General features: G+C 51.2%; 1 protein-coding gene across 3 annotated transcripts in view; it reads left to right on the top strand.

The window, feature by feature from the left end:
- SSC5D (scavenger receptor cysteine rich family member with 5 domains) overlaps nt 1–22,622 on the top strand; it is a 29,087-nt gene extending 6,465 nt beyond the window's left edge. Inside the window, exons 9-14 of one of the 3 annotated variants that reach the window (XM_003944687.4) lie at nt 6,504–6,821; nt 8,724–9,311; nt 9,389–9,703; nt 9,931–10,098; nt 16,198–16,359; nt 20,367–22,622. In XM_003944687.4, coding sequence (XP_003944736.3) covers nt 6,504–6,821; nt 8,724–9,311; nt 9,389–9,703; nt 9,931–10,098; nt 16,198–16,359; nt 20,367–21,961 — 3,146 coding nt within the window. In that variant the 3' untranslated portion in view covers nt 21,962–22,622. Of the gene's footprint in view, nt 1–6,503; nt 6,822–8,723; nt 9,312–9,388; nt 9,704–9,930; nt 10,099–11,006; nt 11,349–16,197; nt 16,360–20,366 lie in introns of those variants that run through there. The other 2 variants (XM_074385900.1, XM_074385901.1) reach the window with 2 other exon arrangements.
- The last annotated feature ends 2,634 nt before the right edge of the window (nt 22,623–25,256 follow it).

Raw genomic sequence — 25,256 nt, 5'->3', positions numbered from 1 at the left:
GTTCAATGCACTGCTGTCACATCTGGAAGCACGTGATAATTCTTGAACAGGGGTCCTGCCTTTCATCATTTACTGAGGCCCCCAAATTCTGTAGCCAGTCCTGGATAAGAGACAGATGGTGGGCTGAGACTCTGCTCTGTTCCTAAGCTACGCAGTGTGGCTGTAGGGTCTGTCATGGGGCACTCTGGCCAGCTTCAAGGAACAGCCCTGCTCAAACATTTACTTTCCAGAGTCTCTGGTTCTTTAGAGAATGTGATCAATGGTTCTGCCTGCCTCACAGCCTGGACTGCAGTGGTGTGATCATGGCTCACTGAAGCCTCAAGCCTCAACCTGCAGGCTCAAGTGATCCTCCCACCTCAGCTTCCCAAGTAGCTGGTACTACTAATTTTTTGTACTTTTTGCAAAGAAAAGGTTTTGCCATGTTGCCCAGGCTGGTCTTGAACTCCTGAGCCCAAGCATCTGCCCACTTCTGCCTCTCAAAGTGCTGGGATTAGAGGGGTAAACCACTGCACCTGGCCTCTTTCATGAGTATTGAAAGGATTATTGTTTTAAAATATAGGTCTTATTATTACCCAGGTATGGTGAAGCCAAGAAATCAGGAGATGACAGCCACTAAAAAGATTGTTACTCATGGTTCCCAAGAGGAGGGCCATGCCAAACGGGGCCACATAGGGAAGCACCAGGGCCAGTCAGGAGGTAGAGGGAGTGAGGGGAAGCATGGATGGGAAACTCTATTTTTATATATTTATATATTTTTTGAGAGGCAGGGTCTCGCTTGCTCAGGCTGGAGTGCAGTGGTGCAATCATAGCTCACTGCAGCCTCCAATTCCTGGGCTCAAGTGATCCCCCCACTTCCACCTCCTGGGTAACTTAAACTACAGCTGCATGCCACCATGCCTGGCTAAATTTTTTTTTGTAGAGACAGAGCCTCACTATTGTCCAGGTTGGTATCAAACTCCTGGCCTCAAGTGATCCTCCTGTCTTGGCCTCCTGAAGTGCTGGGATTACAGGCATGAGCCACCATGCCCAGCCAGGTACAGGAGTCTTGATTGTTTTTTTTTTTGCAGGAAGGAATAGGTGAAACAGAGTAAGTGGGCTTAGAATTGGCTAGTTTGAATAATTTCAGTAGGTGATGGGTCAGAGGGTTGTCCTTAGTTGCCTGGTACTCGGCCCTGGGGCAGAGGACAGGTGCATAGTGGCCCAGGTATGAGAGCCCAGTGGAGGGGCAGTTGGTATGTGGGTTCTAAAAAGCGTGGTTTGCACACAGAAGGCATGCTCAAGTCATTTTCCAGCTCTAGGAATTAGCTGACCCTGGGAGAGGCAGTCCCTTAGCATCAGGAAAGCTCTAAGATGTCAAAGCATCAGAAATACAGAAAATTAAAAGTGGTGGTGAACAAAGCTGTCTCCTCAAGATGGGAAAGGGCTGAACAAAAGCAGCAACTTGTTTTCACTATGATCACTATTCCCAGAGGCTCCTTACCCCTTTTCTTGAATAATAATATCAACTAACACTGAAAGAGCATGCACCGGCTCCTGGCGACTGATGCTGTTCCGTTCCCTCCCTGTCTCAATCTGGTGATGTGTACAGTCACTGTGGTGTGGGTACTGAGGTCTCCATGTTACTGATGAGGCAGCACAGCTGAGAAATGGAAGAGCCAAGATTCAAGCAGAAAACTTGTTCGAAGGCTCACATTGGTTTTTTTTAAATTGTGATAAAACATACGTGACATACATAAAATGTACCATTTTTACTAGTCTCTTTTTTTTTTTTTTTTAAACAGGGTCTCGCTCTGCCACCCAAGCTGGAGTGCAGGGGTATGATCTCAGTTCACTGCAACCTCTGCCTCCTGGGTTCAAGCGATTCTCCTGCCTCAGCCTCCCAAGTTAGCTAGGATTACAGATGCTTACCACCACACCCAGCTAATTTTTATATTTTTAATAAAGATGGAGTTTCACCATGTTGGCAAGACTGGTCTCAAACTCCTGACCTCAAGTAATCCACCCGTCTCGGCCTCCCAAAGTGCTGGGATTACAGGCGTGAGGCACCATGCCTGGCCTTAATCAGTCTTAAGAGCATAGTTCAGTGGCATTAATTACATTCATGTTACTCTGCAACCATCACCACTATCCATCTCCAGAACCTATTTTTTCATCTCAAACAGAAACCTCATACTTATTAAACACTAATTCCTCATTCCTCCCTCTCTTCAGAATCCCACAATCCCCATTCTTCTTTATCTATTTATGAATGTGATTCCTCTAGGTACCTCATATGAGTGGGAATCATACTGTTTTGTGACTAGCTTATTTCACTTAGCATAATGTCTTCAAGGTTCATCCATGTTGTAGGATGTGTCAAAGTTTTCTTCTTTTTTAAGACTAAATAATACTCCACTGTATGTGTATACCTCATTTTGTTTATCCATGCATCTGTTGATGGACAGATACTTCGGTTGTTTCCACCTTTCAGCTATAGTTAATAATGCTGTTATGAGCTTGGGTGTACAAATATCCATTAGAGTTTCTGCTTTCAGTTCTTTTGGGTGTATACCTGGGCCATATGGTAACTTGTTGAGGAATTGCCAAACTGCTTTCAAGGGCCCACATTCTTAACCACTTTTCCATGCTCAAGTGTCATGCAGCGAAAAAAAGGGCTTCTGTCTGTTTCCTTCCTTCTGCCTCAGACCTTCTGATCAAGAAACCTTCCACTGGCTGGGCACGGTGGTTCATGCCTGTGATCTCAGCATGTTGGGAGGCTGAGGCAAGAGGATCACTAGAGCCCAGGAGGTGGAGGCTGCAGTGAGCTGTGATTGTACCACTGCACTCCAGCCTAGAAACAGAGTGAGACTCTGTCTTTAAAAAAAGAAAAAAGAGGGCCGGGCGCGGTGGCTCACGCCTGTAATCTCAGCACTTTGGGAGGCCGAGGCAGGTGGATCATGAGGTCAAGAGATCGAGACCATCCTGGTCAACATGGTGAAACCCTGTCTCTACTAAAAATACAAAAAATTAGCTGGGCGTGGTGGCGCGTGCCTGTAATCCCAGCTACTCAGGAGGCTGAGGCAGGAGAATTGCCTGAGCCCAGGAGGCGGAGGTTGCGGTGAGCCGAGATCGCGCCATTGCACTCCAGCCTGGGTAACAAGAGCGAAACTCCGTCTCAAAAAAAAAAAAAAAAAAAAAAAGAAAAAAGAGAGAAATCTTCTTCCACCCTCTCACCCTCCAAGAAGGGAAGGAGCATGCCAAAAGCTGCCTTCTAAGGAAGTATCTCCAAGATGATGCAGACAATCTTTCTCTGTGCCCCTCTTAATTGCTCCTCATTAAAGCTTCTATTCCCTCCACTCTACTGACCTGCCTTCCCCTAGAAGAGGCCTTCTTTTCAATCTCTCCCAGTCCAGCCTGAGTCTTTGCTGATTTTGGAATAAGCATTCTGAAGGACAGAGTTGACTCTTTCATTTCCTTGCTTTGATGCTCTGAGTGTTTCAGCGGTTCCCCACCATGGATACGATAAAGTCTCATTTTCTTGGCGGAGAATTCAGGGTCCTTTATGATCTTCACATCCCTGGGTTTTAGCCAAATCCAATGACCTGCTGTTCCTAAACACACCACACTGTTCCTTGTCCTGGGCCTGGCAGGTGCTGTGCCGTTTACTTTGGTACAGAACCTGTGTTAGTTTGCAAGGGCAGCTCTAACAAGGTACCACAGACTGCATGGCTTAGACAACAGACGTTTATTTATTCTTCATGTTTTAAAACTTCTGGTTCAAAATATTTCACATGCTCCCCCCCCCCACCTTTTTTTGGGCAGAGTTTCACTCTTGTTGCCCAAGCTGGAGTGCAGTGGCATGATCTCAGCTCACTGCAACCTCTGTCACCTGGATTTATGCGAGTCTCCTGCCTCAGTTTCCCTAGTGGCTGGGATTACAGGCATCTGCCACTACACTGGGCTAATCTTTTGTGTTTTTAGTAGAAAGAGGGTTTCATCATGTTGGCCAGGCTGGTCTCTAACTCCTGGCCACAGGTGATCCACCCACCTCAGCTTCCCAATGTACTGGGATTACTGGCATGAGCCACCATGCCCAGCCACATGTCCCATCTTTTTTTTTTTTTTTTTATCTCAGTCTTAAAATTATTTCTTCAAAGACAATGTCCCATCTTTTAACTTGTTTGTTGGTGTACCAGAGTTTTGCTAGTTCAAAACGAAAAAGATCTTTCCTAATATGACACAGGCATTAGTAAAGTTTTCCTTGTAGTTGGAACTCAGTAACTTGTCTCCTCTGTATCTTCTGGGTATTTCTTAAATTTCTCCAGTATCTGGGTCCAGTCTCTGCTCATGTCTTAGATTTTTTTTTTTGAGACGGAGTTTCGCTCTTGTTACCCAGGCTGGAGTGCAATGGCGCGATCTCGGCTCACCGCAACCTCCGCCTCCTGGGCTCAGGCAATTCTCCTGCCTCAGCCTCCTGAGTAGCTGGGGTTACAGGCATGCACCACCATGCCCAGCTAGTTTTTTTTTTTTTTTTTGTATTTTTAGTAGAGACGGGGTTTCACCATGTTGACCAGGATGGTCTCGATCTCTCAACCTCGTGATCCACCTGCCTCGGCCTCCCAAAGTGCTGGGATTACAGGCTTGAGCCACCGCGCCCGGCCTTCATGTCTTAGATTTTAAGGCACCTTGCTTTTAGCTCCATCACAGTTGCCTGTCTTGAGAACATAGAGATGGTTATAGATGGGATTCTGCTATCACAGACTCAGAGAAGGTGGCTGTACCATGACCTGCATATAACAGAGTGAGGCCTTTATGCCCACAGAATGTGCGCTGTTTTCTGTAGAGGAGTTCATTTTCCAGGCTAGTCTCACAGGACTCCTGACACCTGGAGCATCTTAGGTCAACCACAGAAATGTACTGTCTCACAGTTCTGGAGAGTGGAAATCCAAGATCAAGGTGTTGGCAGGGCTGATTCCTTGTGAGAGCTGAGGGAGAAGTTACCCCAGGCTTCTTACCCACGTTCCAGAGGTTTGCTGGCAGCCTGGGTTTGTAGACCCATCATCTAGGCCAGGCTCAAATATTCCCCCTTGGGGAAGTCATCCTCCTTGGGCTGGGCAAAGGTAAAGAGGACTGTTTGCTCTGGGCTGCATGGGGCCAGGTCTACAGTAGCTGCTGGAGAAATAGTTACTGAACAATTGCAATAGACCCCTTGATACTGGCTTCTGAGCATCTCCTTGACAGCCCCTCCAGGGCCTGAGGGACCCAGGTCAGAGATATTCCTGCTGTGGATAACTCCAAGAGGGCCGGTGGGAACTAGACAGACTTAGGGAATCCTGAACTCATGTCACTGCTCCCTGTCCAGCCCAGCACACCTTTTTCCTTCTGTCTGGATTCTCTTCTGCTCCCTTTTTATTTTTTGAGACAGTTGCATTCTGTCACCCAGGCTGGAGTGTAATGGTGTGATCTTGGCTCACTGCAACGTCAGCTTCCTGGGTTTAAGCGATTCTCTTGCCTCAGCCTCCTGAGTAGCTGGGATTACAGGCACATGCCACCACCCTCAGCTAATTTTTGTATTTTTAGTAGAGACAGAGTTTCTCCATGTTGGCCAGGCTGGTCTCCAACTCCTGACCTCAAGTGATCCACCCGCCTTGGCTTCCAAAAGTGCTGGGATTACAGGTGTGAGCCACCATGCCTGGTCTGCTGCTCTGTCTCTTTTAAAGGACTTTCTCTGAGAAAGCTTCATGGGCTTCTCTGGGCAGAATTTTTCTCACCCTCCCTTCACTGTGTTTCTGCCTTGCCTTTTTGGTACTTCCACTACTCCCTTTAGCTCACTGAGTTGTAATGAAGTGTATGCATGCTCCTTTCCCTAAAGACTGAGAGCTTTTGAAAGAAGAGGCTGTGCCTGACTGGTAAACAACAACAGCAAAACACCTGATTATCCCTGTAGTCTAGTGGTTAGGAAAATAAAATCTAGAAAAGAAGAAAAAACCCTTATTAAACCAATAATGAGAGAAAATTAAGGGTGGTGAACAGTTGCATGGAAAAAGACTCATTATTTTAATTCAGGTGAAATTCATATAAAGTCAACCAGTTTAAGTATACAGCTCAAGTGGTATTTATACATTCAAAATGTACAACCACTACTATTTGGCCACTGTGAATGGTGCTGCTCTGAACATTCACATACCAGTATCTGTCTGAATACCTGTTCTCAGTTTATTTGGGGTATATCCCTAGCAGTAGACTTTCTAGAATGCTTATATGGTAATTCTGTGTGTAGTTTTTTGAGGGTCCCCCAAACTCTGCCTGACTCTTCAGCCCTTGTGCCTATTGCAGAAAATGGCATAAGGCCTTACTAAATACGTGCTCCTTGGAAGGGAGGATGGATGAATGGAGGGAAGGCCTAGATGGATGAATGGATGAATGCATGGAAAGGAAGATAGAGGGAGGGAAAGGTGGATCTGAAGAGTCAGGAGGCTGGGCGGCGTCCCTGACTGTAATTCTTTGAATCTCTTCTACCCCAGGGTCCCCCCAGCTGCGCCTGGTGGCTGGGCCCAGCAAGTGCTCAGGTCGACTGGAGGTGTGGCATGACCAGCGCTGGGGGACCGTGTGTGATGACAGCTGGGACATGCGGGACTCAGCTGTGGTCTGCCGGGAGCTGGGCTGTGGTGGACCTCGGCAGCCAGATCCTGCTGCTGGCCACTTTGGCTGGGGTGCGGGCCCCATCTGGCTAGATGATGTGGGCTGTGTGGGGACCGAGTCTTCGCTGTCCGACTGCCCTGCTGCTCCCTGGGGAAAGCACAACTGTGCTCACAATGAGGATGTTGGGGTCACCTGCACTGGTAAGAAGGTCCTAGCCATCTGTTGACTCCAGGAGGCTTCCTGAAGGGGGAACAGTAACTAACATGGGCACTAACATTGATTGGGCACTTGCTAAGCCCCAGCCCTGTGCTGGGTGTTTTTCCACATATGGCCGCATTCAAATCACATAATAAGTCTAGGGTGGTGTGTGTTATGTCCATTTTACTGAAGCTGAGGCACAGAGAGGTTAGGTAACTTGCTCAAGATCACACTGCAACTAACTGGCAGATGTGGGATTCCCACTCAGAGAAGCTACCACTTCCTTTTCCTTCCAGGAATCAAGGGAGTCTTTCACTAAGAAGGGAGATTTAGCCTTCCTAAGATGAAAGGAAGCAGGCAGGGCACTGGGTGATGGAGAGAAGCCAAAGCGAGAGCCAGTTAACATAAACTCAGGCAATGCCTATTATTAAATGCCAGATGATGAGTTCGGCACTGGGTTCTCATGTTGGGTTCATGAACGGAATGAATATGGTCTTGCTCTTTGAATAGCTCATAGCTCATGGAGAGAAAGAAATACTCTAACAAATCATTGCAAACCTGTATGACTCCTTATAGTTTGGGGTCACCAAGACCAGTCTCAGATTCAATAATTTGCTAGAAGAACTCATAGAATCAAAGAATCTGTTACACTCAGGGTTATTGTTTATCACAGTGAAAGGATATAGATTAAAATCAGCCAAGGGAAGAGGCACCTGGGGCAGAGCTCAGGAGATACCAGGTAAGTTTCAAACTGTCCTGTGCCAGTGGAGTTATGCAGACAGCACTGAATTATCCCAGCAAGGAAGTAGGGCAACACACATGAAGAACTGCCAGCTAGGAAAGTTCCCTCGAGCCTTGGCATCCAGAGTGTTTACAGGGGCTCAGCCATGTACATGTGGCTAACCATAAATCATACTGTTAGCACAAGTGATCTGGCATTGCCCAAGTCCCCCAGGGAAACAGTCTCTTATCAGGCAAGATGTTACAAAGGCTTAGAAGTCATCCCCCAGGGGCCAGGGAAAGAGTAAACCTTTCTTTGGGCAAGTTTAATCCTTTACTGCACACATATGCTAATCAGAAAAATGGAAGATGGAGAGTGGTGTCTCAAAGGATGGAGGTATCACCTCTGCTGGAACTAAGGCTCTTCCCTCTGTCCCCCTCTTCCTGATCATGGTGGGGACCACAGAAAGATTCTTTTATTTTTTGAGATGGAGTTTCACTCTTGTTGCCCAGGCTAGAGTACAATGGCACAATCTTGGCTCACTGCAACCTCCGCCTCCTGGGTTCAAGCAATTCTCCTACCTCAGCCTCCTGAGTAGCTGGAACTACAGGCATGCACCATCACACCTGGCTAATTTTGTATTTTTAGTAGAGAAGGGGTTTCTCCATGTTGGTCAGCCTGGTCTCAAACTCCCGACCTCAGGTGATCTGCCCGCCTCGGCCTCCCAAAGTGCTGGGATTACAGGCGTGAGCTACTGCGCCCGGCCACAGAAATTCTGAGTTCAGGAGTGGCCTGTTGGATCTGGGTACTACTCTTGTGGTAAGAATTGACAGTGAGGTAGGGAGACCCATCAGAAGGTACAGGAAGTGAGGCCCTGACTTAGAGGAGAAGCTGAGGAGATGGAGAAGAGGGGTCAGGTGTGAAGGGATGAGGGGGTCAGTCATGTCCAGATTGTAAGTACCAAGAAGGCAGAGGGTGGTGTTTCGTTTGGCTTGCCATAGCCTCCCCCAGGATCTAACACTGTGTAGCTCATAGGAGGTGCTCAATAAATATTTGTGACAATAAATGAGTAAATGATGAACGAATGGGAACTTGCTGAGTGACTGCAGAGATGGAGGGGCCTGGGTAGATGATCTTGTCATCATGGTGTTTCCATTTTTCTTCCTTTCCCACTCAATTCCAGGGCCCCCAGGCCTGGACTCCATCTCAGACCCCTTCAGTTGGAGCTGGATTCCTGGACTGGGGAGAGATCGGAATGCCTGGCTCCCAGGAGAGCTGGCCACTAAGCCTTCTGCAAGTGTGACTGCCAGTGTTCTGGAGAAAACAACCATGAAAGCCCCAGGGAAAATGCCTAAGAGTACTAAGAAATGGGTGACAAAAAATGCAAAGAGACCAACCACTCAACCCCCAGTGACGCCAACCACGAAACATTCCAGGGCCCAAAGCCCCCCAGACCTAACCTCACAGACCACTGCAGCCCTGACCACTGAGGCCTCCCGAAGACCTACCTTTGAGTTTACCAGAAGGCCAACCACAGAAGCCCCCCACAGATGGGCCTCTCACAGCACTGCCATGCTGACCCCTCAGGCTCCCCGAGAACAGACCAGTAAGACCATGGTGATGCTGACCACTCAAAGCCCCCGAGAAATGACCTCTGAGGCCATCATCAAGAGAATCCCTCAAGCCTCCCTGGAGCCATCTGCTGAGATCCCACAAGAGTCATCCAAAGATCCGGCCCCCTCTCCCACTGCTAGCACCACGGGGGAATCAGGTGAGTGGCCGTGAAGGGTGTGGGGAGAGAATGGGAGAGGCTGACCCTCCCTCCTGACCTGAGTGCCTTCCACGCAGGACTGTTCCGGGTTCGTCTAGCTGATGGGCCCAACCGCTGTGCTGGCCGGCTGGAAGTGTGGCATGCCGGACACTGGGGAACAGTGTGTGATGACAACTGGGACCTACGAGACGCCACTGTGGCCTGCTGGGAACTGGGCTGTGGAAAGGTCCGGCCCCGAGTAGGCAAAACCCATTACGGCCCTGGAACTGGGCCCATCTGGTTGGATGACATGGGCTGTAAGGGAAGTGAGGCGTCATTGAGCGACTGCCCCTCGGGGGAATGGGGGAAGCACAACTGTGACCACGAGGAAGACGTGGTGCTCACCTGTACTGGTACCAGGGCATGGTGAGGGTGGTGGGGTTGTGGGGGTGGCCAGGAGAATGGGTCAGGGTGGGGCCAGGTGACTGCATCATGGTAGATTCTAAAGAACTGGGCATGCGGGGTTGGGGTGGGGAGACTCCAGAGATGCTCCAGAAGATTCCAAAAGGGGAGGGAGGAGCAGCAGTAAGGACCTCTAAAACAGAGGATGGGGTCAACCATTGCCCCAATTTCTCCAAAGGCTACGCAGACTATGACGATTATCCCCCCTGGACCTGGGACCCCACCTCAGCAGAGGACCTGGCCAAGGGGACCACCACAGTGGGGGGACCTGGACGCACTCTCCCCTGGGGCACCACCAGGCACCCAGGGACCCCCTTCCCAGCAACAAGGCGCCTGCCAGACACAGGTGAGGGACAAGATCGGGGTGGCCATGGGGAGGGGGGGCGCTCCATAAACCTCCATTCGCTTCCCCGTAGGGTTTCCAGAAAGACCCTTCTAAATGAGCTGGCTGAGTTCTCAGGGGCCCTGAAAAGGTTTTCCTTAGCTCCTGAGACCCTAAACGCATTACCTCCTTGGGCTCAACGGTGACACTTCTCTACAGCAGAAGACACCATCTAAGAGATCAGGCTAGGCTCAGCCTATCCTGAGCCCATCGTCCTCCCATAAACCGCGCAAAACATGAGCCTGAGCCCCTCCGACAAACCCACAACCAAGGGCCACTCTGTCATCACATCATCATCCCCACCCCTGCTCCCCCAAAGCAAGCGAAACCTTACTCATTCTTGAAGCTCGAACTCTGGTCCGGGTCTGCTGTGGCTCCGACAGAGGTGGGGACTCCGGGAGTGCAGCTTCTTTCCCTACCCTGACTGTCTCCTGCCCATCCCTGGGCCTGAGCCCCTCCCTTCAGCAAGCAAAATCAGCCTCCAGTGCCACAGCTCTCTCCCCTCTGCTCTGTGGCCTCTGTCTCACTGTTGCAGCTCCTTCCACACCTGGGACCTTGCCCTGATTTGGCCCCTACATTGCTGCCCCTTTCTTTGCCTGTCTTCCTTGTATCCCCATCTCTCAGGGTCCCTCTGAATCCATCTCTGCTCCCGTTCCTCACATACTATTGCTCTCTTTTTCTTTCATTATCCATTTCTTATCCTCATCATCTCTATTTCTGTGTTGCCCAGGATGCAGTGCAGTGGTGTGATCTCAGCTCACTGCAGCCTTGACTGCCCAAGCTCAAGCGATCATCCTGCCTCAGCTTCCAGAGAAGCTGGGACTATAGATGTGCACCACCATGCCCCCCTCATTTTTATTTTTTTTGTACAGACGGGCTCGCTATGTTGCCCAGGCTGCTCTCAAACTCCCGGGCTCAAGCCATCCTCGAGGAGGCCTCGCAAAGTGCTGGAATTGCAGACAGGAGCCACCAGGCCCAACGTGTTTCTGTATCTTTCCTCTTCTCTTGCCCTTCCAGTTCTCACTTCACTACCTGTTTCTCGCTCCATTTTTCCCAGTGTGTTCTGTGATCACCTCACACTCCCATCATCTCCATTTCTCACTGCATGTGTGCCCCTCCTCAGGCCCAGGCCTGCAGTTTCTTTTCCTTGGTCTCCTGGCATTGTTTTCTGTCTCCATCTCCCCCCATTCCCCCTCAGCCTCCCTCGGGCTCCCTTCTCTCTCCCCCATTCTCCCCGCTGAGGGAAGGGCTCCCCCACTTCTGACTCCCTCAGGCTCCCTTCCCTCTCCCCCATTCTCCCCGCTGAGGGAAGGGCTCCCCCACTTCTGACTCCCTCGGGCTCCCTTCTCTCTCCCCCATTCTCCCCGCTGAGGGAAGGGCTCCCCCACTTCTGACTCCCTCAGGCTCCCTTCTCTCTCCCCCATTCTCCCCGCTGAGGGAAGGGCTCCCCCACTTCTGACTCCCTCGGGCTCCCTTCTCTCTCCCCCATTCTCCCCGGTCTGAGGGAAGGGCTCCCCCACTTCTGTCTCCCTCAGGCTCCCTTCTCTCTCCCCCATTCTCCCCGGTCTGAGGGAAGGGCTCCCCCACTTCTGTCTCCCTCAGGCTCCCTTCTCTCTCCCCCATTCTCCCCGGTCTGAGGGAAGGGCTCCCCCACTTCTGTCTCCCTCGGGCTCCCTTCTCTCTCCCCCATTCTCCTGGGTCTGAGGGAAGGGCTCCCCCACTTCTCTCTCCCCCATTCTCCCCGCTGAGGGAAGGGCTCCCCCACTTCTGTCTCCCTCAGGCTCCCTTCTCTCTCCCCCATTCTCCCCGGTCTGAGGGAAGGGCTCCCCCACTTCTGTCTCCCTCAGGCTCCCTTCTCTCTCCCCCATTCTCCCCGGTCTGAGGGAAGGGCTCCCCCACTTCTGTCTCCCTCGGGCTCCCTTCTCTCTCCCCCATTCTCCTGGGTCTGAGGGAAGGGCTCCCCCACTTCTCTCTCCCCCATTCTCCCCGCTGAGGGAAGGGCTCCCCCACTTCTGTCTCCCTCAGGCTCCCTTCTCTCTCCCCCATTCTCCCCGGTCTGAGGGAAGGGCTCCCCCACTTCTGTCTCCCTCGGGCTCCCTTCTCTCTCCCCCATTCTCCTGGGTCTGAGGGAAGGGCTCCCCCACTTCTCTCTCCCCCATTCTCCCCGCTGAGGGAAGGGCTCCCCCACTTCTGTCTCCCTCGGGCCCTTCTCTCTCCCCCATTCTCTCTGGTCTGAGGGAAGGGCTCCCCCACTTCTGTCTCCCTCGGGCCCCCTTCCCTCTCCCCCATTCTCCCCGCTGAGGGAAGGGCTCCTTGGCTTCCGCCTCCCGCGGGCTCTGCTGTCCGTCCCCGCCGCCCTTGCCGCTCCTTCACGGGCGGTTTCACTCCGTCTGAGGGGCAGCGTTTCTGCCTCCCTCTGTGCCCATCTTAGTCGCTGTTTCTCCGTCTTCTCCCTGCACTCCACTCTCCCGTCCTGCTTTCCGTCTGGGTCTGCCCGGCTTTCTGCCTCTGCCGCCCCGCACCCGGCGCCTTGCGCCCGTAATCTCCTGAGAGGCGCAACCCTCCCGCTCCCGCCGCGAGTCTCGCCGCACGCGCCCTTTCCCGCCTTTTTTTCTGGCGCTCAGCACGCATGCGCACGCGCGGTGGCCCGGGATTGGAGGGATGGGGCCGGCGTTCGTGTGCCTAGCACCTCGTGACGTCACATTAGCTCTGCGATTCCTGATTGGCCACTGGCTCATTGCCTGCGGTAATGTTAGCTGGGCGCAGGGTAATCAGCTCCCATGATGTGGGGAAAGGGAGGGCGGGAGCCGGCGCTGGGGGGCCGTGACTTGGTGGTGGTGGGCTCAAGTTGTGAATCGGAGCTATCATTCCGTTTCCACAGGCGGAAACGGGAGCTCCCAGAGGGGATGCTCGTCGTTCACGGGCTGCCGGGGTTGCGGCGCCTCCCTAGCCCATAGCGCCCCCTCGTGGTGGAGGCGGGCATGTGCCGGGCACGGCGGCGGCGGAGACCGCTAGTCCAGCCTCCGGACCTCTCCCGTAGGGCAGGGCGGCAGCCAATGAGCAGAAATACACGCAGAATTACAAACTACGCCGGGGAAAAGAAAAGACAGCCAAGTGTGCAGCCTTATTAATAGGAAGACTCAGGTTCTATTGGAGTGAAAAAAAAAATGGGCAGACTCGGAGGTGCGTGCGGGGTGGGGAGGGAGACACCGCAGGCATGCATTCTTAGCTTCAGGAGCAACGTGACCTTGGAAAAGTGACTTCGTCTTTTTGAGTCCCTGTTCCTTTCTTTTCTTCATTTATTCATTCATTCATTCATTTATTGAGACGGAGTCTCGCTCTGTCGTCCAGGCTAGAGGGCAGTAGTGTGATCTCAGCTCACTTCAACCTCTGCCTTCCGGGTTCAAGTAACTCTCCTGCCTCAGCCTGAGTAGCTGGGATTACAGGGTCCTGCCACCAGGCCCGGCTAATTTTTGTATTTTTAGTAGAGATGGGGTTTCACCGTATTGGCCAGTCTGGTCTTGAACTCCTGACTTCGTAATACACCCACCTCGGCCTCCCAAAGTCCTAGGATTACAGGCATGAGCCACCGTGCCCGGCCACCCGTTTCTTTCTCTGGAAAAAACAGTGGGCCTCCAGGGTTGTTGGAACGAGGGAAGAAGAGCTCGCCTACTCTGCTGGCCCTGCGTGCCTCCAATTGTGGGCCAGAGGAACTGTTGCTACATCCATGATTCAGATGGGGAAAAAAGTGAAGCTCAGAGAAGTTTAACTTAGGAGCCACGATTATAATCTGTTTTAAGTGATTTCACACGTTTTGCTCCTTGGATTGGGAACCGTGTATGCTGAAACAGAAGCACGAGTCTGGAGTCTGACTCTCCTACCAGGTTCCAATCATGGTTCCAATCATGGTTCCAACCCGGATTAGAACTAGTTGGGTGACCTCAGGCCCCAATTCAATGAGCAAAATGTGTGTGAAATCGTTTAAAACCGCAAAATAATGCTTGTTAGAGTTATTTGCTGAAAATGAACAACAGCTGCAGGATTCCAGGGAAGGAGCTATTATTTGTGGTAGAGAAATCAAGGACATCCCACAGAGGGGATGGTATTATTTCACCAGCAGACACAAGGAGAAAAGGAATTCTCAGAGAAGCAAAGGGTGAGGAAAATTTGCATTGTCAGAAATTTTCACTGGTGTTGTCAATCTTTGCTAGACTTTAAGCTTTATGAAAGATCTGCATCTGTTTCCATTGCTGCCGTAACACATCACCACAAATTTAGTGGTTTAAAACAATGCAGACTTATCATCGTGCAGTTCTGTAAGTCAGAAGTCAGACTCGATTAGTGGGCTAAGATCAAGGTGTCAGCAGGGTAGTTCCCTTTGGAAGGCTCTAGGGGAGATCCATTCCCCTGCCTTTTCCAGCTTCTAGAGGTCACCTGCATTCCTTGGCTTGTGGCTCCATCCCCCCATCATCAAAGCCAGCAACACGGCATCTCTCTAATCTTTCCTCTGCCTTGGTATCTTTCTCTCTCACTGTGGCTTGAAAGGTTCTCTGAATTTATTTATTTATTTATTTATTTATTTATTTATTTATTTTTGAGACAGTCTCACTCTGTCACCCAGGCTGGAGTGCAGTGGTGCAATCTTGGCTCACCGCAGCCTCCACCACCCAGGTTCAAGTGATTCACATGCCTCAGCCTCCTGAGTAGCTGATATTACAGGCACCCACCACAACTGGCTAATTTCTGTAGTGATGGGGTTTCACCATGTTGGCCAGGCTGGTCTCGAACTCCTGACCTCAGGTAATCCACCCACCTCGGTCACCCAAAATGCCGAGATTACAGGCGTGAGCCATGGTGTCCAGCCAGTTCTCTGATTTTAAGGACTTAGATTGGGGCCACTTGGTTAATCCAGGATAATTTTCCCATTTCAAGGTCTAGACCCTTAATTACATCCACAAGGTCCCTCTCGCCATGTAAAGTAACATATTCACAGTTTCTGATTGGGGCATGTGCATCTTTGTTCTAGACACTAGGAATACCAGACAGATCCAATATCTTGTCTATTATGGATTTGTCTGGAATCCCTAGTGTCTAGGACAATGCTTGAATCTCAGTAGGTAATTTTTACATTATTTGTTAAATGAATGAACGAACAGATGAGAGATGGCAGTGTAAGTCTAGAGAGACAGAGGAGGTAAGACAGGAGGCTTGTGGAGTTTGGATTTTTCCAAAGCAGCATTTCTTCAGTCTTCCTGGATGACAGCGTTTGGAGACACAGACATCAGTTCATGTGTCAAATGCCTACTGTGTGACAGAGCGTGTACTAACTACTGGGAGGTAGTGTTAAGGAACAAAGCAGGGAGAGGGGCAGGGCAGGCTGCGGGTTGCAGTTTAAAACAGGAGGGACAGGCATGGTGGCTCATACCTGTAATCCCAGCACTTGTGGAGGCTGAGGCAGGAGAATTGCTTGAACTCGGGCGGTGGAGGTTGCAGTGAGCCGAGGTCACGCCACTGCACTCCAGCCTGGGCAGCAGAGCGAGAGACTCTGTCTCTAAACAAACAAACAAATAAATAAATAAGGCAGACTGGATTAGGGCCTACTCAAATGGCCTCTTTTTACCTTACCTTTGTAAAGTCCCTGTCTCACAATACAGTTCCATTCTCCTGAGTAGCTGGGATTATAGGCACCTGCCCAGTTAATTTTTTTATATTTTTAGTAGAGACAGGGTTTCTGCATGTTGGCCAGGCTGGTCTTGAACTCCTCACCTCAAGTGATCTGCCTGCCTCAGCCTCTCAAAGTGCTAGGATTACAGGCTTGAGCCATGGCGCCCGGCCCAAATGCCCTTATTTTACGTGCTTGTTTAGTGACAGTTTCTGTTACTGGTAGCCAAGAGCACCTGAGCTGAACCAAGAAGGTCTCCACAAGGTCAGGGAGGGGCCGAAGTGACGGCACAGTTGAGACGGGTTGATGCCTGGACTGGGACTGGGCCCAGGAGGGGAGAGAAGGGGAGTCACTTTCGAAGGGAAGGTGAAGACTCAAGCCTCTTCCCCATATCCCTCTAGGTGGCAAAGATGGTTACAAGCTTCCTTGGATGTGGGACACAGCTTCAGGAAGGGGCCTGGCTGAGGGGACCCCTACTTTAGGCAAACTAGGACCCACCGTTGGAGCTGGCATCACCAGGAGTCCAGGCAGTCCTCCAACTCCGAGGGTTCGTGGAGACACAGGTGAGGCCTGTGGCTGGAGTGAGGGGACTGGGGTGGCATGTGTCGTGCGGTAAAGAGACAGATTCCAGACTCCCCAGTGGAGCTCCAACTCTTACTCCAGAAGGACTCAGCAGAGATATATCCTAAAACAAGGGGTACTCGGCTGGGCATGGTGGCTCCTGCCTGTAATCACAGCACTTTGGGAGGCCAAGTTGGGAGGATTGCTCAAGCTTGGGAGTTTGAGACCAGCCTGGGCAACATGGTAAACCCCCTCATGACCTGAACATTAGCTGGGTGTGGCGGTACACACCTGTGGCCCCAGCTGCTTGGGAGGCTGAGGCAGGAAAATCCCTTAAGCCTGAGAGGTCAAGGCTATGGAGTGCCGCTGCATTCCAGCCTGGGTGCCAGAGTGAGACCTTATCTCAAACAAAAATAAAAACAGAACCAAGGGGTTATTATCTAGACCAGTAGTCACCAACTAGGGCCAATTTTGCCCCCAGGGGGCATTTGGCAATATCTGAATATAATTTTGGATTGTCATGGCAAGAAGCAGAGAGGCCGCCCATTGGCACCTAACTGGTAGAGGCCAGGGATGGAGTTAAACATCTCACAGTGCACAGGACACATCCCCCATAACAACGAACCACCCAGCCCTAAATGACAATATCCCTGAGGCTGAGAAACCCCAGCCTACATGGCATAAGTGACTGTGACAAATAGGAAAATGATAGGAGGCCCTCGATGAGAAAGAGGAAAAGATACAAACAGGCGATTCACAGAAAGGGAGACCCAAATGGCTGAGTATGTTTAGAAACACTCACACTCATCAGGAACCAGGGAATATACATTCAAACAAGCATGGAAGAGAATTAGAAAGGTGGGTATCATGGCCCAAGGTGCCCCCTACAGCACCAGCAGAAGCCTCTTCCACTGGGCAGACAGGCCCCCAGAGTGCACTGTAGGAGCCGTAGACTGGGAAGAGAGGCTGGGCGCTGTGGCTCACACCTGTAATCCCAGCACTTTGGGAAGCCAAGGTGGGCAGATCACTTGATCCCAGGAGTTTGAGACCAGCCTGGGCACTGTGGTGAAACCCCGTCTCTACCAAAAAATGCAAAAATTAGCTGGGTGTAGTGGTGCACACCTGTAGTGCTAGCTACTGGGGAGGCTAAGGTGGGAGGATTGCTTGAGCCCAGGAGGCGGAGGTTGCAGTGAGTTGCAACTGCACCCCTGCACTCCAGCCTGGGTGACAGAGCCAGACCCTGTCTTAAAAAAAAAAAAAAAAAAAGGAATTCCACACAATGGAATTCTGTGCAGCAGCTAACACCATGAGTAGACGTATACACAGCAATATTAACAACATAATACTGAAGGAAAAAGAAACAGAACAATATTGCCAGCCGAATGCCATCTGCAAAAGTTAAAAGCATAAACACAAAAATACATATAAACAGTTATAAAACACGCTATATGTGAGCCAGACATGGTGGCATGTGTCTGTAATCCCAGCTACTCAGGAGGCTAAGGTGGGAGGATCCTTTGAGCCCAGGAGTTTGAGTCCAGCTCTGGTGACCTAACAAGACCCTGTCTAAAAAAAACAAAAACAAAAGAAATGTGCTGTGTTTTATAAGGACACATGCATGTTTAAGTCCAAGTGTCAAATACAGCTGTGGAGGGGCCTATAGAAGAGGGTGCTGAGGATAGAGACTGGGGATAAAGAGGATTGAAATTAAAGTCAAACAAGAGGGAACGCTGCAGGGACTGCTGGTTACAGGGTACTGAGGGGTACGATGAATGTAGTTATCTGCACCTTGGGTCTGAAAAATTAAGAACCATTACCATTCTAGGTATCCAAGCCCCTATAATATCTACATAAGTGGAGAGTCTTGAGATAATTTAAAAAAACATGTAACATTTATTAAATAAAATACACCATGTTAGGCACTGTTCTAAGCAATATAAATATGTATCCTTTAATCCTCATAATGTCTACATGAGCTTGGTCAGGCATGATGGCTCAGGCCTGTAATCCCAGCATTTTGGGGGGCAAAGGCAGGCAGATCACTTCAAGTCAGGAGTTTGAGACCAGCCTGGCCAACATAGTGAAACCCTGTCTCTACTGCTACTATTACTATTAAACTACGACTGCTGCTGCTACTACTACTAATAAAATTAGCTGGGTGTAGTGGCAGGCACCTGTAATCCCAGCTACTCAGGAGGCTGAGGCAGGAGAATTGCTTGAACCTGGAGGCAGAGGTTGCAGTGAGCTGAGATCACAACACTGCACTCCAGCCTGGGCAACAGAGGGAGACTCTGTCTCCAAAAAAAAAAAAAAAAAAAAGGAGAGCGAGAGATCGAGAGATCTACATGAGACTGTCTCAAAGAAAGAAAGAGAGAGAGTGAAAGAGAGAGAGAGAAAGGAAGGAAGGAAGAAATTTACCTGAGCTCCATGATGTAGACCTATAATTTTGCCTGTTTTTCAAATGAGTGAAATTGAGGCACAGATATCAATGACTGAAAACATCAATAATTATGAGAGTGCTTATTCCATGCTAGACATTACGCTAAGTACTTTGCACAACCATGATCTCCGAGTCCTTTTGACTACTCTGCAAGGGATATACGTTGGTCATCTATAATCTATAGGTGGGGAAGAAACTGAGATTTGATCAGTGAAGTAATTCACCACAGTCACCCAGCTAGGAAGCCATGAAGCTGCGGTCTAAACTGGGACAGCCTGCTTTGAGCACAAGCCCTTTATTTAACCACTTCTCCAATCCTGCAAACAAAGGACAATGTGGGGAAGGGATCCCCTGAAAGACCCTGCAGGAATGAGTGGAAATCTGTAGATCTGTGTGGTTCAATATGGTAGCTATAAACACAGGTGACTGTTTAAACTTAAATGAATCAACACTTTGAAAATGAAACATTCAGTTCCTCATTCACACTGGCCGCATTTCAAGGGCTCAGTAGCCACATGTGGCCAGTGGCTACTGTATTGGCACTGTGGATCACAGCACATTCCCTCACTGAGGATGTGGTATTTAACTGCCTAGACTCTATGTGCAAGCAACTTGGGTTCAGGTCTTATCCCTGCAACTTGCAAACTGTGTCTGTGTGACCTTGGGCAAATCATGTAGCCTCTTGCTCTAATTTCCTCCATCTGTAAAATGGGGATACAACTGGCACTCACTTAGAAGCCAGTCCCAGAAGAGGGTGAGGCTCCTTCTGCTACTCCGGCCCAAAACCTGAAGGGGTGGCAAAAATACCAAAATTGAGATACATAATACCGTAATACAGTATTTTTAAAAATGAAAATTAATGAAAAAAAAAAACCATGATGAACTGAAGACAGGATCCTATCCACCTCACTGGGCTCACCCTAATCCTGGCCCTGTTGGATCCTGTCTTTGGTTAAAATGTTAACTCTGGTTAACTGTAGATCTTTTGCATTCATTTTTATTCTTTAAAAATATTGCATAAAAACGCAGTTCAGGAATTCAAGATTACAGTGAGGTATTTGCCACCGCACTCCAGCCTGGGCGATACAGCCAGACTTAAACAATAAAAAATTCCATAAAGATATTTATCTTGATTACTAAAATTACCCTTCGGAGCCCTCTTGGGTCACCCTGCCTCCCCCTGCTCCCGACATACCCCAGTCCCCCGCTGTCTCCGAATCCTCCCGTAGGCTGACGCTTCTGAGCACTCCCGCTTCCTCCCGCGTCCCAGCACCCGCTGCATCCATCCCTCACCTCACCCTCCTGCACCCTCTTCTGCAACCCGCGTACCCCTCCACATTCCCTCGTCCCGAGCATCCTCCAGCAGAGGACGACACCAGGTGGCGCCTGGAGACATCGGAGGAAGCGGAGAGGAGGGGCCCCAGGGCCGGGTAAAATCTGCCGGTGACCCATGACGTCTCCAGGCTCTGCGCCTTTCCATTGGTCGGCTCCTCGAGGGGCGGGGCGGGGCGCGGGGTGGGCGGAGCCGGCTGACCTCAGACCGTGCGTCTGTCTTTCCTTCTCCTCCAGGTTTCCCGAGGAAACCGTGGCCCGAGCGCAGGCCGCCGCGGCCCACTGCTATCAGGACAGCGCCCTCGACCCCGTCCCCAGGCCCCTCCGCCTCTCCGGGACGCCCAGGCCCAGCGCTGACCTCTGACTCCAGTCTGGAGCTCACTCCCCGCTCAGCCTTAACGCCCGAGGCGACCTCTGACCCAGCGGACACTTCACCCACCTCAGACCCGGCCTCCCGGACGAACCCCGACTTTGACTTGACAAGCCCCGACTTTGCTTTGTCCACCCCTGACTCCAGTGTGGTTCCACCGCTGACCCCGGAGCTGTCACCCACGCCCCCACCCACCTTGCTCGAAGAGCTCACCTCTGACCCTTCTACACCGTTGGAGGTGACCAGCCTTTCCCCTGCCTCAGAGCGGACCCCAGAATCTGACACAACTTCAGACTTGGACACGACTCCATACCCCAGTACAGTCTCAGAATATTCCAGATCCCCAGACCCCTCTCCAAGCCCTCACTCCACTATTACCCCTGATCCCACCACAACCCCTCACCCTACCTTGACCTCTCACCCTACCATGACCCCTCACTTCCCTACCACCACTCATCCCACCACAACCCCTCAACCCACCACCATCATTCACTCCACCATGATTCCTGACCCCACAACAACCCCTCAACCCTTTGCCACCATGCTGCCCACCACAACCCCTCAACCCACCACCACCACTCACTCCACCACGACTCCTGACCCCACCACAACCCCTCAACCCACCACCACCATGCAGCCCACCACAACCCCTCAACCCACCACCACCATGCAGCCCACCACAACCCCTCAACCCACCACGACCCCTCACCCCACCACCACTCCTGACCCCTCCTCAACCCCTATCATCACTACTAAGTCCGTTCCAACCTCCGTGGGGACAGAACTCTCCTCTCCCACTCCAGCACCAACAGTCAAGCCCAGTCTGCACCCTGAGTTGACCTTCACAGCACCTGCCCCTCACCCCTCCACATCCCAAATGCCCACCTTAGAGCCCTCTCCAGCCTTGGAGTCCAGCTCTTCCAGGTCCTCCACAGCCACAAGCATAGACCCACTGTCCACTGAGGACTTCAAGCCATCCAGAAGCCAGAGCCCCAGCCTAACCCCTCCACCTACCCATGCCCCACACTCAGCTTCTGATCTCACTGTGCCTCCTGATCCCCGCCTCTCCCCCATAGCCCACCCCTTGGATCAACCTCCTCTTGACCACCTCACTCTAGGGCCAACCCCTGGTCAGAGCCCGGTCCCCCATGGTCCATGTGTGGCCCCAGCACCACCTGTAAGGGTCATGGCTTGTGAGCCACCTGCCCTGGTGGAACTGGTGGCCGCCGTGAGGGACGTGGGTGGTCAGCTGCAGAGGCTGACCCAGGTTGTGGAACAGGACCGGCAGGAGCGCCAAGCCCTGCTTCTGGGGCTGACCCAGCTGGTAGAGGCTGCCCGGGGTCTGGGGCAGCTGGGTGAGGCTGTGAAGAGACTAGCAGAGGTGACCTGGCCCCCAGTCATGCCTGTACCAACCACCACTACCCCAGAGGCAGAGGAGAGGCCTCTGAGGGGAGATGTATGACCCTTTCCAGGATTTGAGGGGTTTAAGACACTCCTGACAAAAAAAGAAAAAGAAAACCAAAGTGTCTAATTAAAAACAAGGCGTGAATAGTGTTTTTGGGGAATCCTAGAGAGAGAGAATCACAAGCTGGATCTTGGTATGTGAATAGCCCAGGTGCCATGCAAGGTGGTGTTGACGATGGTGAGGACTGATGATGATGGTGATCATGATAGGATGATGATCATTGTGGTGATGATCATGATAATGGTAAGATGGTGGTGATCATGAGGGAATGGTCATGGTGATGAGGCAATGACTGTGATGATGGTGGTGGTGGTGGTGGTGGTGATGGTAATGAAGTTGGTGAAATGATGGTCATGGTGAAGAGGCAATGATCATAATGATGGTGGTGGTGGTGATGGTGATGATGATAATGGTGATCATGGTGGCGATGGTCACATTGACGGTGATGGTGGTAGTGGTGGTCATCACAATGGCATTGACGGGGTTAAAGGTGATCATGGTGGTGATGACCATGAAGGAAGGTCATGGTGATGAGGCAATGATGGTAATGATGATGATGCTGGTGACTGTGGTGGTAAAGATGATCATGGTACTGATGATCATGTTGATGGTGTTGTCAAGGATGAAGCTTCATGTGAGCAAAAACGTGGCCTTGTTCATAGACGTAGCTCAGTTTCTGGGACAGAAGCTGATGCAGAGTACACACTCAATAGCAAATACCTTTTGAATGAAAGGGTGCATCATCATCAGAATGGCCATTATTTGTTGTGCACTTCCTATGTGTCAGGCTCTGTTTTAAGGGCTTTGCATGGATGATGATGTCAGTTTGTCTTAACGGGTGCCTGCGAGGAGGGTACTGTTACCACAGCTCAGCAGATGAGGAGGTGAGCTTTGCAGCCCAGATTCCTGAGTTTGAGTCCTTGCTGGGAGTGAACATGAGCCAGTTACTTAACCTCTGGGTCTGAGCTTCTCCAACTATAAACAAGGGATAATAATAGTACACATACCTCATGGGGTTGCTGTAATGACTGAATAAGTTAGTACCTAAGAGAGTGCTTACGACGGCTCTTGATAAGCACCTGTCAAGTAAGAGCAATTATTGTGTTTATCCCCATTCTGCAGATCTGGGCACTGAGGCACAGAAAGGTTTGGTCGTGTGCCCCAGATCACTAAGGGAACATGTGGTGGGCCATGCTTGGCACTCAGGGCCCTTGCTCTTAAGAAAATACTCCAGTCTGGGTGCAGTGGCTCATGCCTGTAATCCCAGCCCGTTGGGAGGCCGAGGCAGGTGGATCACAAGGTCAGGAGTTCAAGACCAGCCTGGCCAAGAAGGTAAAACCCCATCTTACTAAAAATACAGAAGTCGGGCGTGGTGGCAGGTGCTTGTAATCCCAGCTACTTGGGAGGCTGAGGTGGGAGAATTGCTTGAACCCAGGAGGCAGAGGTTGCAGTGAGCCGAGATTGTGCCACTGTACTCTAGCCTGGGTGACAGAGCAACACTCCATTTAAAAAAAAAAAAAAATTCCAGCTGGGCACAGTGGCTCATGTCTGTAATCTCAGCACTTTGGGAGGGTGAGATGAGAGGATGGCTTGAGCCTGGGAGTTCCAGACCAGAAACATAGTGAGACCCCCCCGCCCGACTTTATTTAGAAAAAGAAAGTAAGAAAAAATAAAATATTCCACGGCTGTGTCAGACTGACCTGGGTTCAAGTGCTGGCTTAACTATGTCCCGGCTGTGGAAGTCTGGCAGTTTGCCTCCCTTCTCCGAGTCTCAGTTTTCACCTGTAAAATGGGGAGAGCAATAGTGCCTGACACATGGGGTTGTGAGGATTAAATGAGGTAGCACTGATAAGGACAGGATGGCACGTAGGAGGTACCCGGTTAACGACAGTGCTTGACCATGCCCACCTGTACTTTTCTGTGCCAACACCGCATGGACTCTTCATAAACTACATCCAGTCCTCACCATAGCCCTTTGAGGGAGGAACTTTGATCTCCGTTTCAGAAAGGACTCTGAGGATCAGAGAGGGCAGACCCCTTGCCTAAGGCCACACAGCAGAGCCAGGGACTCAAACCCAGAATACTGTGATGTGAATTTCTGTGCTTTGACCACAGCCCAGGTTTCTGGATTAGGGCTTCAATGACAGCCCCACTCCAAGCGACCTTGGGTGGGCTTCTTTCCATCTCTGTGCCTCAGCTTGCTGGTTTGTAAATTGGGGGCCATCTTAGAAGATCCCCCTACTCTGATTCTGGCTCTTGCAGCCTCAAGCAGGGAACCATTTCCTCCTCCTCCTCTCTCCACTCCAGAGCGCGGCTCAGAGGTCGTGGAAGGTGATGGAGGCTGGCGCCCCTGCAGTCCTGCAAAGGCCAGTAGGGTCCAGTTACTTGTTTTGGTGGGGGTGGATAATGTGTGGGGGTCCTGATAGATGGACTCTCTGCTCCCGCCAGCGGGCGAAGGAGCATGCTGAGAATTCTGTTCCCCAGATCTCATTAAGCCCTGAGACTTAAATAACTGCTGACTGGTTCCCTGGGGAGGCTGAGGGTAGGGCTTCTGCCCTTGGTAGTCAGGGGGTCATAGGGCAGCACCCCAATGTGGAAGAAAATGGCTCCTTTTCTGCCCAGGTCGGGGCAGGTGAGCCCTGGCTCTGGGTCATTCCCCCCACCAAAAGTGGCAGGGGGCCCAGCATGGGGTTAGGGCTCCTCTCAGCAGGCCAGAGGTGGAGGGGGGCTGTTGGGCACTCTGGCCCTAGGCCCCTCCGCCCCCTGCCGCCTTCTGCCAGCTCTGTAGAAGGGAGTGCTTAATTACCCAGTCACTCTATCCCTGCTTGGCCAGGCAGCTAAGCCCAAACATCTGGCCCCAAGGCCCACGGCCAGAATGGGTGGCCAGCCCCCGCCCACTGCTGGCCCTGGCTCCGGACACCTCCCACGGGACAGCTGAGCTCGATCCTCTGCCTGCCAGCTTGCAACCAGCCCAGAACAGTAGCTGCATAGGGCCTGCAAGCTCAATCGATGCCGAGAAAAACACATTTGATGAAATTCAGCAGCCATTCTCAGTACATACACACACATACAGAGAACAAAGTTAGAGCAGAGAGGACTGCCTTCATCAGATAAGGGGTATGAAGGAAGACCTATCTGTTATTATCACGGACGATCGATATGGCCTCCTAGGAGCGTTGATGTAGGAGGCCCGGAAGAACGCAGCAGATAAGTGGTTTGGTGAGTAAGAATCTGGCCTGATGCTGGACCAGTTCTATAAAGTCACGTTCTCACATTCCCTGCACCTCAAATG

This window comes from Saimiri boliviensis, chromosome 14 (assembly GCF_048565385.1).
Source record: "Saimiri boliviensis isolate mSaiBol1 chromosome 14, mSaiBol1.pri, whole genome shotgun sequence".
Lineage (NCBI taxonomy): Eukaryota > Metazoa > Chordata > Mammalia > Primates > Cebidae > Saimiri > Saimiri boliviensis.
The sequence above is the reverse complement of the archived record's forward strand: the minus strand, read 5'-3'. Positions and strand labels throughout refer to the sequence as shown.